Raw genomic sequence first — 15,820 nt, 5'->3', positions numbered from 1 at the left:
GAAACAGGGTCTCTTAAGCCAGCAAGGCTGGCTTCGAACCAGCGTGATCCTCCTGTCTCTGCCTTCCAAGCACGGGGATTACAAGTATGCGGGACCACGCCCAGCATAAGCAGACTTTTTTTTATTCAACTTGTATTATCTCTTCTAGCACTACTTTCTAAGACGTAATTAGGAATGATTGAGAGGATAAAAACCTATGTGCGCCTTGGTAGACTGTTCTTTAGCCCAATTTCCTAAATTTGGCTTTCAGTCTGAATGGATGCAGGTTAATCAATTCTGGAATATCAGGGGGTGTTCTTAGATTCACTCAACATTTAAATGCACATGACAACCACAGACCTCAGGTGGCACCTGTCTACTCAGTCACAGCTTGCCAGCTGAGTAGCTTCAAGTATCCCATCTCTCAGGAGTCTCTCTTACAGTCCTGCATGGGTGGACAGCTCAGGCACAAAAGCAAATCCACACCAGGTCTGGGAGCTACACTGGCTTGGGATCACATGACCCTCAGTAGCCACCGCGTCAAGCAGAAACTTCAAAGAAGTAGCTTGTCCAGCCGGGCGTGGTGGCGCACGCTTGTAATCCCCGCGCTTGGGAGGCAGAGACAGGAGGATCGCGCAGGTTCGAAGCTAGCCCCGCGTGCTGGCTTAGGAGACCCTGTTTCCAAATAAAAATGCAAAAATAGGTCTGGGAGTGTAGCCCAGAGGTAGAAGGGCTTCCAGGAACCCCAGTACCACCAAAAAAAAAAAAAAAAAAAAAAAGAAGTAGCTTGTCCAAGGCCACCTCAGATTTGGAACTGCAGACCCCACCCACAGTTATGATGCTTTTTTAATATGATTATCTAAATATTTCAACTATGAAATGGAACTGCACGGTCCAAACCAATGATCATTAGCTATAACAAAACTTAAATTTTAATTAAAATTAAATAAAATTTAAAATACAGTCCTTCAATTGCCCTAGCCACATGTCAAGCACTCAATAGCTATACGTGATTATTGAGTACTATACTGAACAGCATGAATATAACATTTCCATCTCCACAGAGAATTCAACTGCAGAGTACTTAAGAGTGACTTTGTAGTTGCCAATCTATCACAATAACTGCGAAGGTGCTTTCTCAGGCCTTTTGAGAAAAGTCATTTCATATAATATCATTATCTTTTTGTAATGTTAGTGCTTTATAACAAACATGGTACAAAATAATGAGGTCTTTCTCTTTTCTTTTTTTTTTCTTTTTTTCTTTCAGCACTATGGATTGGACCCAGGGGCATTCTACCTCTGAGCTACACCCCCAGCCCTATTTTTTATTCTTTATTTTGAAACAGGGCCTCACTAAGTTGCGGAGGGCCTCACTAAGTAACTGAGGCTGGCTGTGAACCTGCGACCCTCCTGTCTCACGCTTCCCAAGTACTGGAATTACAAGTGTGCGCCACCACGCCCAGCCTTTCTCTTTCTTTCATACTAGGAGTTGAACACAGAGTTCTACCTCTGAGCTACACCCCCAGCCCTTTTTACTTTTTGTTTTGAAACAGGATCTCCCTAAATTGCTAAAGATAGCCTCTAACCTGTAATCCTCCTATTTCAAACTCCCATGTACTGAGATGACAGACATATACCACCATACCAGCTATTAATTTTCTTCATTACTTAACTGGATGGCAATCAGTGATTTAAAGAAACCCAATAGGTAAAGGTAGAAAATTTAGTCTAATTTATTATTAAATTAAATTAACTTTATTATTTTATTAAGAAGTAATATGCTACTTGAAAAGCATAAGTAATCATAAATTTTGCTTTCAAAAACTTGCCAGCATTCACAATCCAGAAAATGCCTAGTTAGAAGCTGCAAAACCCACTTTGTGAGATTCAAGGATTCATCATTCCCATGATGCTATGGTGCCCATGGAGTCAAAATATGCCAGCAACCCTCATGACTTGTTGTAATGACTTTAATAAAAACTCCCTCTTTTATATATTAAGACAGGAATAAATATGTATACCTAGTACATGACACCATGCCTGGCACCTGCTAAGAGTTCACTTAATATGTGCTCAATAAATAAATAAAAACAAACTTTTTGAACGTTAGAATATATGTGAGCAAGTATTATCAAATGACTCTCATACAATGTACCCCTGTAAGTTGAAAAAACTCATTACAAAGTCTCTCATTTAAAAGTATGTATTTGCCGTGGCTAAGTAGCAGGCTGAAGAAACAGAAAATGTTTTTTCTATCTTCTTTATACATCATTAAAAAGCAAATCAGTAACTTATTGATATTTCTGTAAAAATATCATTTTAACCCTCTTTTCAACTTTAAGACATGGTAAGCTAACAAACTGATTTAGCCTAACTATAAAACCCTAGGGAAATTTAGTATTCTATATAAGAGTGAGAATTACTTGTAAAACTCATGAAAGTGATGGGAAAAGCTATTTTCACTCTCCATCCTCACACTCCAAAAGACTCTTACTGTAAGAGGCAGAATCCATGGTCCTTCAAATATGTCCATTCTTCTTCACTCCTGGAGCCTATGAATGTGTTCATTTACTTGGCATGTGTATTAAGGGTGAGGGCCTTGAGATGATGAGATTATCCTGGACATCTCATGGGCTGATCAATCATGGCTATCCCTTAAGAGAGAGATACCCTGAGGGTGCAGGCAGAGGAATATGGCAGTGAAGAAGTTAGAGAAACTTACTGCATGAGAAGGCTCTTAGAAGGGTCCCCTGGGCAGGGAGAATAGCGGCCTCTAGATCTCACAGAAAACCTGGGAAGGACCATGGGCAGCCTCTAGGAAAAAAGGCCAGGCCCCTACAAATGCAAGGAATGAATCTGGCCTGGAAGAATATTCTTCCCCAGAGGCTCCAGCAAGTAACACAGCCCTGCTGACACCTTGATTTCAACCTGGTGAGACCCACGTCAGATTTTCTACCTATTAGATAATTTATGGACATTGGTTTTGGTCTTTTTAGGTTCTTTTTCAGGTATCTGTGTGTACATGTTGTGGTACTGAGGACTGAACTGTGGGGCATTCTACCTCTGAGCTATACCCTCAGCCCTATTTTATTTTTTATTTAAAAACAGGGTCTCACTAAGTTGCTGAGAGTATTATAAAGTACATTAGTATTGAAAAATGTCTATGAGTGTTCTAATCTAGGCATACAAATAAGGGTCAAAATTCAGCTTCCTAATTCCATCTTTTTCAAGCCAGTGGCTAATTTCATAGGCAACATGACACCTTTACGCTTCTATCTACTACTTAGTTTTCTATTATTATTTGTTCTTATCTCCATCTGCTGGAAAACATCTATGCTGCAGTTCCCTCGTAATGAAGTCATCCCCACATTTCTTCTCCCCAGTAGACTTCCCTTGACATATAGAAACTGCTAATGGTCTGTAATTTTTACTAGTAGATTTATTCAAAAGAAAAGAAAGAGCCTAAACATCAAATAAAGTAGCAAGAGGTAAGTAAAAATAGTTATATCTATCTTCAACTGAAATCACACAGATGCTTAAATTTAGAGCTAAGAAAATCAATTTTCTAAATTATTAAATAGTTATGACATAAGTGAAGAACTGCTTGAAAGTTTAGCCACTTTCATTATACGTATATACAAATAAGCAGAGATTATAACAAAAACCTACTCAGTGGTAGAATTAGGGAGATCGAATTAGCTTCTTTTTTTCCCCAATTTTATATAGTGTGACTATATTTTACCAAACATGTAAAGTGGAATTAAATTTATAACCCAATCTACATACAGATACTGCCTCTACTAACACTTTCCTTTTTGATTAAGCTGCAGCAATGATCCCACTGCAGTCTTGGGTGTAATGCAGTGTACATGCATGCTTGCGTGTGTGTGTTCATAAATGCTGGTTCTTTTCCTTTGGAAAATAAAAACTTCTTGAGTTAAGGAACCACATGTACTAGTTCCTTTGCACATAATCAGCATCTATTATAACGCCCTTCATGCAATGGGCTGATTTTAATAAAGAAGCCAGCTCTTGTCAACTGCATCTCGAAGAATACATGAACATTTTCCATTCAGAAGTTTAAAAAAAAGTTATAATTCAAAGAGAATGGAGAATAACATATTCTAATTTGTTAATATCTTACACGGCACCTGGGAAACCTTTACAATAATCAGTGGACTAAAAGCCTGTGCGGCTGCATGCAAAACAGGAATAAATAGTTGAAGGTCCTACGGGAGCCCGGATACACTGATGAGGAAGCGCCAGCAGCTCCCAGAGCAGAGCACCATGGCCTGGCGCTTCCTCTCGCCTCCATCTGGGCAAGCCCACCTCTAACCATTCTCTAGCATACATTTTCATATTTACCACAATAGGCATAATGAATACCCAGACAATTTTCTGATTCAAAATAAGAATTCAAAAACAAAACACTTCACTGTACCACTATGGAAATACTACAGAAAGCGTTCTTAAGGACGTTCACTGTCTGATATAAGATTTGTAACAGGAGCCAGGAATGGTGGCACACGCTTGTAATGCCAGCATTCGGGAGGCTGAGACAGGAGGGTCATGGTTCCAGGACAGCTTCAGCTACTTAGTGAGGCACTTTAGAATTCAGTGAGACCCTGTTTCAAAATAAAGATTAAAAAATAGGGCTGGGGGTGTAGCTCAGAGGTAAAATGCCCCTGGGTTCCATTCCCAGTACCGCAAAAAATAAATAAATAAATAAATGTGACAGTATATTTTTAAAGGAATAATAGTAATATGTATATATTAAACAAAGGTACTCTGTTAGGAAAAGTAATCTTATAAAAAATAGTTTGTAACAATAGCAAATAAGAAAGATGAGTTAATTATTTTAAATTATTTTAAAATAAAGGTCAGTATAAATACCTGTTTACAACTTCAGGATGCATGTTAATCCATAGTCTAGGTATTTACTTTAAGTAAAGTTCTCTTTGCTCTCTTGTTTTATCTTTATTTGCTTTCTAATTAATTGCTGGACTAAACTATACTAATAAAATTAGAAGAACTACTTTAACAAACACTTTTAAAATCAGTTATTCTTTTCTTTTTGTGTGTAGTACTAGGGATTGAACCCTGGGGCATTCTATACCTCCAAGCTACACTCCCAGCCCTGTTTTTTATTCTTTATTTTGAAACAGGGTCTCACTAAGTCACGGAGGCCATCACTAAGTAGCTGAGGATGGTCACAAGCCCTTGATCCTCCTATCGCCTCCTCCTAAATGCTGGGATTATAAGCGTGTACACAGAGTTTAAAATCAGTTTTTCTTAAAAACCTAAATTAACTCTTTAAGGACAAAATATTAAAAGCAACTATTAAAGTGATCTATAATATGCTGCCCCTCCTCGCTAAATATCTCAAAGTGGAGGAATAAAATAGGACGATAAATATACTGTAGAAAGAGGTTTTGTTTTGTTTTGTTTTTTCAGTACTAGGGATGGAACCCAGGGGCACCTGAGCTACAATCTCAGCCCTACTTTTTATCTTCATTTTGAAACAAGGTCTCACTGAGTTGCAAAGGGCCTCACTAAATAGCTGAGGTTGTCTGTGAGCTGCGAACCTCCTCTCTCAGCCTCACAAATGCTGGGATTAGAAACATGCACCACCACGCCTGGCAAAGAGGCATTGTTTTAAGAAAAAAATTTGAATTACACAATTAAAGTTATTGCATATAGAATATGGGATAGATTCTCTAGTCTCATCTGTTTGTACTTTACACTAATAAATGAGATAAGTCAAAATAACAATCTTTAACCTTCAGCATTGATAGCCTAATACAATTTTATAAATTTTATTCCATGGGTACCACTGTTAGAGTAGCAAAAATACTTGATACTTATTTACAACAAAATTCTATATTTATAAGGACATATCCAAAGATCTTTATATAGCTAAAAAAGAACAATTTATTCAATAGTTCATCCTAGAAAATGCAGTGACATAGAACCATGGAGATTACAATAAAATCACAATGAAATGTAGGCTCATTAGATGGCATATCTAGTGATGTGTGATTTAAGGAATGCAAAAATAATAATTCATACAAATTCTCTCCAGCAGTCTGAACACTTTTTTTTAAAGTCTAAGTAAATTCATTTTTACTAATTTAAGAGTCTTGATGTCATTTTAAAAAATGGTAACAAAGTCTCCCCCACCTGCCGAGACAGGACCTTGCTATGTTGTCCAAGCTGGCCTGGAACTCCTAAAGACCAAACAATTCTCCTGCCTCAAGTTCCAGAGTAGTTGGGAGTGCAGGCACATGCCACTGTACCATAGCCTTCAACTCGAGGGGAGACAAGGGCAATGTTCTTCACTGAAAAAAGTAGGCCTTCCTAATGAGAGCTTTGTCACCCTTTAAAATAGAAGCAATGATAAGTGACCACCTGCCATCCTCACTAGGTTCTTCAGAGTATATAAACTAAAAATCTAGGTTGGAAGATATTTTTAAACACCAACCAGTTGATTTCTTGGTCCTATTCCCTCCAACCCTTTCTAAAACCTTGCCCTCAATTATTCTCTCTAACCCCCATAGTCTTCATTTCCTCCTTATCCTGTATATTTATCTTTTTAACCTTAAGAAAAAATTAAAAATATTTTCTTTAACCATAAAGTTTATGGATAAAGTCCTCTCCCCTTCCAACCCTGAGAATTATGCCGTACTGAGAGTGCCCCGGGCTCCCTACATCTCTGCAGCTGACAGGGCTCACGCTCGCCCCTGTACCATCACAGTGTTTTAGCCTCCAGGGACCCCAGGTGCCCAAGCCAACTGGTGCTGTGCAGTTCTGACCTGACTTCCCTGTGCACTCGACAGTGCCTTTTTAACTCTTTTAAAAAAATCTTCCCTTTTTAACCATTTCCCCCTTGGCATCTTTGATACCACTATCATTTGTTGAGTTCTTCTTCATTCAAGACTCCTCCCTGATATTTTAATGGTTTCCAACTATCTGCACTCATCTCCACTGCTGCCCATCACAAGTCATGTAAGCCCTGATAATCTCGGGCTCTTGCCAGGGCTGTTTCCCCTTTTCTTCCACTCCATACTCTCCCCCTTAGTGGTCTCAACCATTTCCCTTATACCAAGCGCCACCTCCACCCTGATGACTTGTAACATTCCCCATATAAGTCCCATCGGTATTTTAAGCTTAAAATGCCTGAAACTACTGAACTTATCACCTTGGGGACTGTGTTCATTCCCTTGCCTCCCTTTATTCTCCTTCTAGTTAATGACATTTCCCAAGTGAGATTAAAGTTTAGCCCAATCTGAACATTAATGTGAGCTACTACTATGTTAGACCATTTTTAAAGTGGGGGGGGGCGAGTGGTCATGGCCTTATAACTTAAGGAAATAATTACCTGAGGGAAACAGTTTAATTAATAAAATTATACACTTGGTGTTTAATTCTAATAGTAAGATGTACAAACTTTGTAACTTGCTTAAAGGCCTAGTCTCAAATCAAAGCACACTTAGAAATTCCTTGATAACAGAGGGTATCTTATTTTTATTCCAAGCACATAATAGAAACTCAGTAACTAATGAATGAATAGATGCTACTAATAAATCAAAATAACCTCATATTTTCATGAGAAATTGAAATAAAATGTTTTTCTGAGCTTAATTTAACTTTTAACTAGAGAACTGAATTTAACTAAGAAAAATCTGGACATATTACTTCTCCTGTCTCAATTACCTATATTATTAAGCATTATTCCAGGTTGTCAGATTGACAAAGTGCTACATGAATTCTCTTTGAAAAAAGTGCCACATGAATTCTCCTTGAGTATCTTTAGTCCTGTAAAATAATTTGAAAATTTCTCTACATTGCTACACTGTTCAATCTTTATAGGCTTTTAAATCATCTCCCAAATTAGTTTTATTGACAAATTTAATTAAAATACTATTCATCATTCTTCTTTGATCATTAGCGGTACTAAACAAAATTAGCCCTAACAGTGTTCTCAGTCTCAACCTTCTAATGTCCATCTCCTCTAGGTAACATTTAAATTACATAGTTCATGCAAATCAATGATAATTAACTTCTCCTAACAAGATTATCATTAGAATCTCTCAAACCAAATAATATCCTTTCCAATCCTGACCTAAAAAAATGAATAAAAGTTAAACATTACATTGGAATAACTGAAAAAGACAATTCAATATCCTTGAAAGCCATATCACAAGGTTACTTTGTAGAACAGCAAGTGTTAGACTATGCACATCAGCTGCCACCCTACATACAGACATCTCTGATCTCTGACATGTAATAAAATGAGAAACCATTTGGTTTAATAATAATAAAAAAGCAACATCAGTTGGTACATATTACATGTAGTATCTAGCTTTGGTTGCTAGGTAACCAGTCATGCATAAACTCCACAGAGAATAAAAGTCCTAATCGAATGTACAATTTGTGCGAGTTTCAAGAACTCTAGGAGATATGTCGGTAGTTAATATAAATTCCAGGTGACAATTACCATACTGAGATGGAGGGAGGAGAATCCATCATTATCTCACAGAATCAAGTATTAACTAGAGGTAAGATTTGACTCTTAAGGTTTTTATCTTTTGAACCACTGGTTTTATGGAAAAAAATTAACAATTTGACTTATAAAATTTGAAAATTTTGTGCAGAAGAAAACAACAAAACATCACTAATTTAATTTCTCTTAATTTGTCCAATAATATATATAATAAAAATAATATGCCAAATACTATCCCAGCTACTAGAAATACAAATATAAAAGTTTCTTTAGAAGCTCTTAAATCAATCAGCTCATGCTATAATGAGGAAATTAGAGTAAACAATTATAATATCAAATCTGTAATATGGAGGGGATTATGGGATATTATAAAAACACCTACAAAAGGGATCTGACTCAGACCAAAGCAGAAAGAAATAAATGGTCAGAGGAAACTTACCAGAGGAGGTAACACTTGAGCAAAAGCTAGCCAAGTTTTAAAAAGTGGGGTAAGGGAGAAACACATGTGTATTTAATATATACTTGTATATGTAAATACATGTATTAAAACATATTAAATATGAAATGTGTTTCAAAACCATTTTTAAATTATATATGTGTATAAATTCATATATGTTAAGTATGCATAAATAGAAGGAGGAAAGCATTGAAAAGGCATAGAGGTAAGCTAGCAAAAACATACTGTAGTAGAGGAACTTCATGGCATTGGGTGGGGCTAGAAAGTAGGGCTCAAGTGTTGAAAAAAAAAAGAGGCCAAAGAAACAGACAGGTCAGGCTCCTATTAGCAGGGCTTAAAAACCACGCTAAGGAGTTCAGACTTCATCTAAAATGAGACTGAAGAGGCAGAGATGGCTGTTAAGCTGAGGAATAATATAATCACATATGGTAAGGATATGATACATACTAGAGAGGGTAAAGCAGGCCTCAAGAAGAGAAGAGGCTGCTGAAATAAGAGAGAAACTCAGGAGACAAAATCTCCAAAGGAATTGGATGGGCAGCCGGAGGGTTAGGCATGAGACGCAAAGGGGACACTTCAGTTTCTTAACAGAGCGCTAGAAAACTGGACGACCGGCATAATATGTAGGCTACTCAATTCCTGCTAACATATTAATCTTGGTCCCAACAAAATAAATGAACAGATGTTAAAAAGTACCTGCCTGGGATGGAATAGCTACTAGAGAAGAAGAAGAAAGGAAAAGAAGATACAAAACCAAAAAAAAAAGCACCATGGTTTCAATCCATAGTCCAAGAAGGGAGGAGGAGGAGGAGGAAGAGGAGGAGGAGGAGGAGGAGGATTATACAATAAAACATTATCGGTTCTAGAAAACAAAAAACTGAAAAATATATCATACAGCTACTATCCACATAAGAGCTAGTGGTACATGCTTGTAATGCCAATGCTTATGGGGCTAAGACAGGAGGATTACAAGTTTGCGGCCAGCCTCAGCAACTTAGTGAGGCCCTGAGGAACTTGGCAAAACACTGTTTCAAAATAAAAATTAAAAGGGGTTGGGGGTATAGCTCAGAAGCAAAATGCCCCTGGGGTTAAATATCTAGTGCCAAAAATACATAAATAGAAAAATAAATCAAGCACATAAGATTAAATAAAAGTAAGAAGTACCATCAATAAATGAGTAAAAAAAATCAGGCCATTAATTTCACAACAAAATAAGAAAGATCAAATGTCTAAAAGACAATAATAACTGAAATACATATGATTACAATAGTATCTCTACCTATTAAATGAGCAACTGTTTTGGCTGCCCCATCTAATTCAGGGTATAATAAGTACAATAGGAGAATATAAGTAGAATAAGGTTTTAAAAAACAAATATATACATCTTAAATCTTTAAAATGGCTCATACGCTGACAAAGTAATACTTTTTTAAACCTATCTTAAGAAAATGATCTAAAATATAGATAAAAATTAACATACAACATTACTTATATTAGAAAATGAAAATAACCTACATGGCTCCCCAAAAATGATAAATAAACTATGGTGCAGCCTACAAGAAAATATCATGTAGTCACTAAAAATGATGTTTGTAGAATAATTTTAATAATAGAGAAAAATCTTAAAATGTTTATAAAAAGCAAAAAATAGTAAATTTTGCAGAAGTATAAACATAGGGTTTTTTTAAAGTAAAGATGGTAAGAAAAATTACTTCTGATTAGTAATAACAGGTTTTTCCTTTTCCTGTATTTTCTAACTTTATGTTTTAAATGAGGTTATAACATGTTTTTGTTTAGAAAACAAACCCTACCCATTTCATTTATCCCCAATAAAAGTATGCCTCAGCCATATGTTTAAGGTAATAACAAATTCATTTTGGATCCTTCTGTAAAGTTAGTCATCTCTATTCACTTTAACTTAAATTTATCCAGTAGGAAACCAGGTGTGGTGGCACACGCTTGTAATCCCAGCATTCGGGAGGCTGAGACTGGAGGATCGCGGTTCGGGGACAACCTCAGCTACTTAGTGAGGCCCCCTACAACTTAGTGAGACCCTGTTTCAAAATAAAGAATTAAAAAAAAATAGGGGATGAGGTATAGCTAGGAGGTCAAATGCCCCTGGGTTGGGTTCCATCCCTAGACACCCCCCCCCGCAAGAAAAATAGTAGTTTTATACACTTCTGTTAAAATAAGAATTTTCTTTTTCTTTTCTTTTTTTTCCACAGTAGTGGGGATTGAACCTGGGGTATTCCACCTCTAAGCTACACCCCTTACTCCTGTTTTTTAAATTTATTTATTTATTTATTTATTTATTTATTTATTTATTTATTTATTTTGAAACAGGGTCTTGCTAGGTTGCTGAGAACCTCACTAATTGCTGAGGCTAGCTCTGAACTCACAACCCTCCTGTTCAACGTACCGGGATTACAGGCATGTGTCATCATGCTTGGCTGAATTAAGAGTTTTCTACAGTATTTAAAGTTAATCTGCTAGTTAAGGTAACGAGTAGATTTTACTAAGAACGTCAATATGATTAACGGAATTCAAGCAACAACAACAAAAAAAAAAAAAAAAAGAAATTTAGCAGACTGGAAAGTATCAGCTTAGAAGAACCCACAATATTGCAGTAGTTCTCCAAAAATGAACGAAAAGAAAACTTCTGTGGGGCAAATTGAGATAGGAAAACTACAGGGAAATGCTAGTAGGCAACTCGAAGAGCTAAAGCCCAGGTGGAAACCGTAAAAAAATACTGAGTTCTAGAAGCGAAAGAGATCTAATAATGTTGAATGAGAGTGATGCTGGGTGTGCAGAGGCTTGGGGTGGGGGCAGCTCACCTCCACGGAGCTCAAAGAAATTCTCCCACTGAATTTGAGAAAAGCAGGCACCCCTGTCCAACAAATCTGCAGTCTGCATAGACAAATCAGATCAGGTATGGTGAGCTGAGTCAGCACAAGAAAGAGTCCCAGCGCTCTCCGCGGAGAGGGTCCTGGTAGGGAGGCTGCAGCAGCTTTAGGAGACTGCCTTCCCGGGTGAGGTCCCTGGCCCTGCAGCTCACCTTGGTTTTTCATATCTCATTTTTTTTATCTTGTTCTTGGCTTTTGAATAGCCAAGACTGCACAGCCATTCAGGCTCTGCGTTTCTCTGGACCAGTGGGCGCTCGAGCCATGAGTCGTCTGGACACTGGCATGAGAGGGTAACATAGACTAGGGGAAGGAAGCCCTGGCAGCCAGCCTACCAGTCTGCAGAGCTGAGGGAAGGCCTTTCACCTTAAATTGGTATTCTGATCTCTGAGATAAGGAGTGTGGCTGACAGGGGGTGGAACTGGGACAGATCGGGGTCTGGAGTAAACCCGTGATATCCCTGCCCTGCACACCCTGGAGGGTAGGCTCAAGCCCCCCAGCACAAGGACAGAGGCTTGAAGAATGAGGGCTGACACCACAGATCAGTGCAGGCCGGTGTGGGTGAGGGTGCTGGCCACTGGCCGCCAGCTTTCATCCCCACCCAGTCACAGGAACAAGGTCATTTTGAGGGGAAATCTGTGTAAAAGAGGCGATGCTCTCACCAGAGGTGGCCTGGCCAGAGGAGCAGAGCTCAGAGAGCTCAGCACAGAATCCCCTAAGAGGTCTGGCTGGTGTGGGGCTGAGCTAAGCACAATCAAACAGCACCATATTGCTATCCACCAGACTTCTCTCATAGCTGGGATATTTTCCAATCAAAACCCAGAAGTGCCTCCATTTCAAAAACATCAACAAAAAGAAAATTAAGTCACGGTAGGACAATACTGCACTAGCTGGCTGATGTAAACAAACTCCCTTGTCTCCCCATGTTCAGCATTTTGTCAGGGTTCTAGCTAGTTTTATCAGTCAACCGGACCCTCTCAGTACCCCTTTTCTTCTCCCCCATTAACATTCCTTTTCCCCAACCCCTCATCCTCTTCCTCTCATTTTAACATCTACTTCCCCTCCAGTACTTTTTTTTAATTTTCCTTTCCTTTTTTTCTGCCTTCTTTAATTTTATCCCTTCTTTCAGTTCAATTTATGGCACTTCCACTCACTCTTGCTCTTCCCAGCCTATTCCATATTATTTTCCACCCACATTTCACTTTGACTAGTAGAAAGCATCAGTAATACTACGTATGTTAATATATAGTTTGCTTTTACATTACCTCTGTTACAGTCATTTACTCTCTTCTTTCAGAGTGAGACCGGTGATTAAAACTAAAACTATGATTATGCAGATCAGATGTTTGAAAGGGGAGGTGCTGGGGAATGAATCTGACAGACTTATGTGCATGTATGAATATATCATGAGTGTCACCGTTATGTATAATTACAAAGCACAAGTAAAAATCTAATAAAAAAGAAAAGAAGTTCATATTTCAGTAAATGAAGGCAAGTTAACATATTTTACCCACATTCAAGCACTTGCATTTCAAAGCATAACGTGGCTGCACCTCTGTATTACCTGAGGTGGTTGAGCAGAGGCTGAAGTCTCTCGTCTGACTGCACAGTAGGCAAGGACCTGGCTGTTAACTGGAAAGAGAAGGCAGCGTTAGTAAAAACAGCAAAGGCCAAACGCTAAACAGAAATGAATGCTAATGGCTAAAGAGGGCCCGGGAGAGCAGACCAGACAGGCAGTACTAAAAATGTAAAAACTAACTAAATAAATAAATAAAAGTTTCTTTTTTAAACCAAGGAATTACTATATAGAAAGCTGACTTATTATGTGATTAAAGACAATCATATGGCTGTAGATATGTAGGTATATTACCAACCTTAGAACTAAAGAAAAAGGGAAGCAAAAGAAAATAAGGGAGTACCCATAGTTTATGAAGACCCTACTTGTGAAAATATTACCTGCATAAATAAAAATGGAAAAACTCCTAAATATTAAAACATATAACAACCAGCCGTGAGGGAGACTTTCATTTAGAGCTAAGCCACTCTGAATCGCTGACACGCAGAAGTGCATATGCACACACATACACCACCAAGCATTCCTTAATTTTGACTACCACATTACTATAAACCCAAGGGCATCTTTGAAGTATACCAAAGTGAATCAAAGCACTTAATACTGAGACATGAGCTCCAAATGATTTAAGAAATAGAGAACCAAAATCTTTTTGTTAAATATTATGCAATGAGCTGACAGTATATCATGAAAATGTAAATTTGCTTATTTTTATTGTAATATTAACTATTTCTATGTAACCCTACTTCCCTCTCTGTTCTTTGCTTATAAAACTCTGCTCAAAGAATTTAAAGATATTCACCCAAAGTAATCAGATAGCTTGAACTGAACGCAATAAAATAGAACAAAATAGATCAGAATAAATCTTGTATTCTATTAATAAATTATGATGATTCGCAGAAGAGAACTTTAAGACAAGCAACAAACTGAAAGATACTTATTGATGTTACGTAGGGTATCTTCATTCTAAGTATTCACACATTAACTAAAATTGCCTGAAAATAAAAATCGGCACTTAATCCAAACCTATTTTATACTATGCAAATAAAATAGAACTATTTGTAAAAGATATCTGTTAAAAATTGACAAAAAGCCATGTATTACATCATTTTATTAAATCACATTAATTATAGTGGAAAATACCCCCAATTTTGTACAATAGCCATCATATATCAAAATTAATACAACAAAAACGAGACAATTAGGATACTGCAACCTTAGCATAACCAACAGAGTTTCAGTATCTATGAGAAATGTCAGGTCTGGCAATTCATAACATAAATTTATCAAGGTTGTTGAGTTTTATAAACAAAACACTTTAATACATTCTGTATCTGTTAATGTCAAATCCCTCTATAGAAAATGCCATTTTCATTGCTCAATTCTTTCGAAACTTCATGACTCTGAACCAAAATATGGTCTAAAAAGACTTAAAGGGTTGACCTACATGTTTCCAAAGTCAATTCTCTGAAAACAGAGCAGGCAAACTGGGATTCTCCGGTTACTTCTGCCAACTGGATAGCATGCTTTCTGATTAAATTGTCTTTTCTAACTAGAAGCAAACAAACAGAAGAGTCTCAGTAACTTCCTAGAAATGTTTCTCAAACCTGTCCCTTCATCTTAATCTCAGGCTTCATTTCCTTTTCCCTAAACCGACAGTATATTTCTACTCACTATTATTTCTGCCTCCATTCTTGCTTACCCCTCGTTCATTCTCCACCCAAGGTCAGAGTCAGATATTCAGACTGGACGTTAACCTCACCTATAATTAAAATCATCTAATAATTCCCTTAGCTTCTCAGGATAAAGTTGTCTGAATGGTCTTCCATCAAAGATTCTGTTAAAATTTTTCCTTTGGGGCCACATTACAAAATAACAAGCACTGAACGAGGAACTGATCAAACATCTCTCAACCCCACAAGACCTGATGGCAGAATATTTCCTCCTCAAAATGGTGGTAGAAATGTGCCGCTGGTCCAGCTTCTGGAACACCTATTATCTATGATTTCAGTTTTTCATTCCCTCAGCCCCTCTCTGCCTCCAACTTATTTTCAATTTTGAATCTCTAGCAAGAATGATTCCTCAGCCTGGCATGGTGGTGCACGCCTGAAATGCCAATACTGGGGAGGCTGAGATAGGAGGATCACAGGTTCAGACCAGCCTCAGCAATGAGTGTCTCAGGAACCTAGCAAGAGACCTTGTATCGAGACAAAATATAAATAAATAAAAAGGGCTGGGGGTGTACCTCACAAATAGAATGCTCCTGCGTTCAATTCTCTATACCAAAAAAGAAAAAGAGAATGATTTCTAAACCAGGAATCAGTGCTCTGAACAAAATATGTTCCAAAGTTTTTGCTTAACTTTTAAAACAATTAGCACTTTCAAAAGAAAAAAAAAAGCCTATCTCT

At 37.5% G+C, this 15,820-nt stretch overlaps 1 protein-coding gene across 1 annotated transcript in view; it reads right to left on the bottom strand.

Moving 5' to 3' along the window:
- PRIM2 (DNA primase subunit 2) overlaps nt 1-15,820 on the bottom strand; it is a gene marked incomplete at both ends in the record, with an annotated part of 291,802 nt that overhangs the window by 126,177 nt on the left and 149,805 nt on the right. Inside the window, one exon of the mRNA XM_080700663.1 lies at nt 13,404-13,471. Within this exon, the coding sequence (XP_080556789.1) occupies nt 13,404-13,471 (68 nt within the window). The remainder of the gene's footprint in view (nt 1-13,403; nt 13,472-15,820) is intronic.

The sequence above is a fragment of the Muscardinus avellanarius genome, assembly GCF_963383645.1.
Source record: "Muscardinus avellanarius genome assembly, chromosome: 8".
NCBI classification, from domain to species: Eukaryota; Metazoa; Chordata; class Mammalia; order Rodentia; family Gliridae; genus Muscardinus; species Muscardinus avellanarius.
The sequence above is the reverse complement of the archived record's forward strand: the minus strand, read 5'-3'. Positions and strand labels throughout refer to the sequence as shown.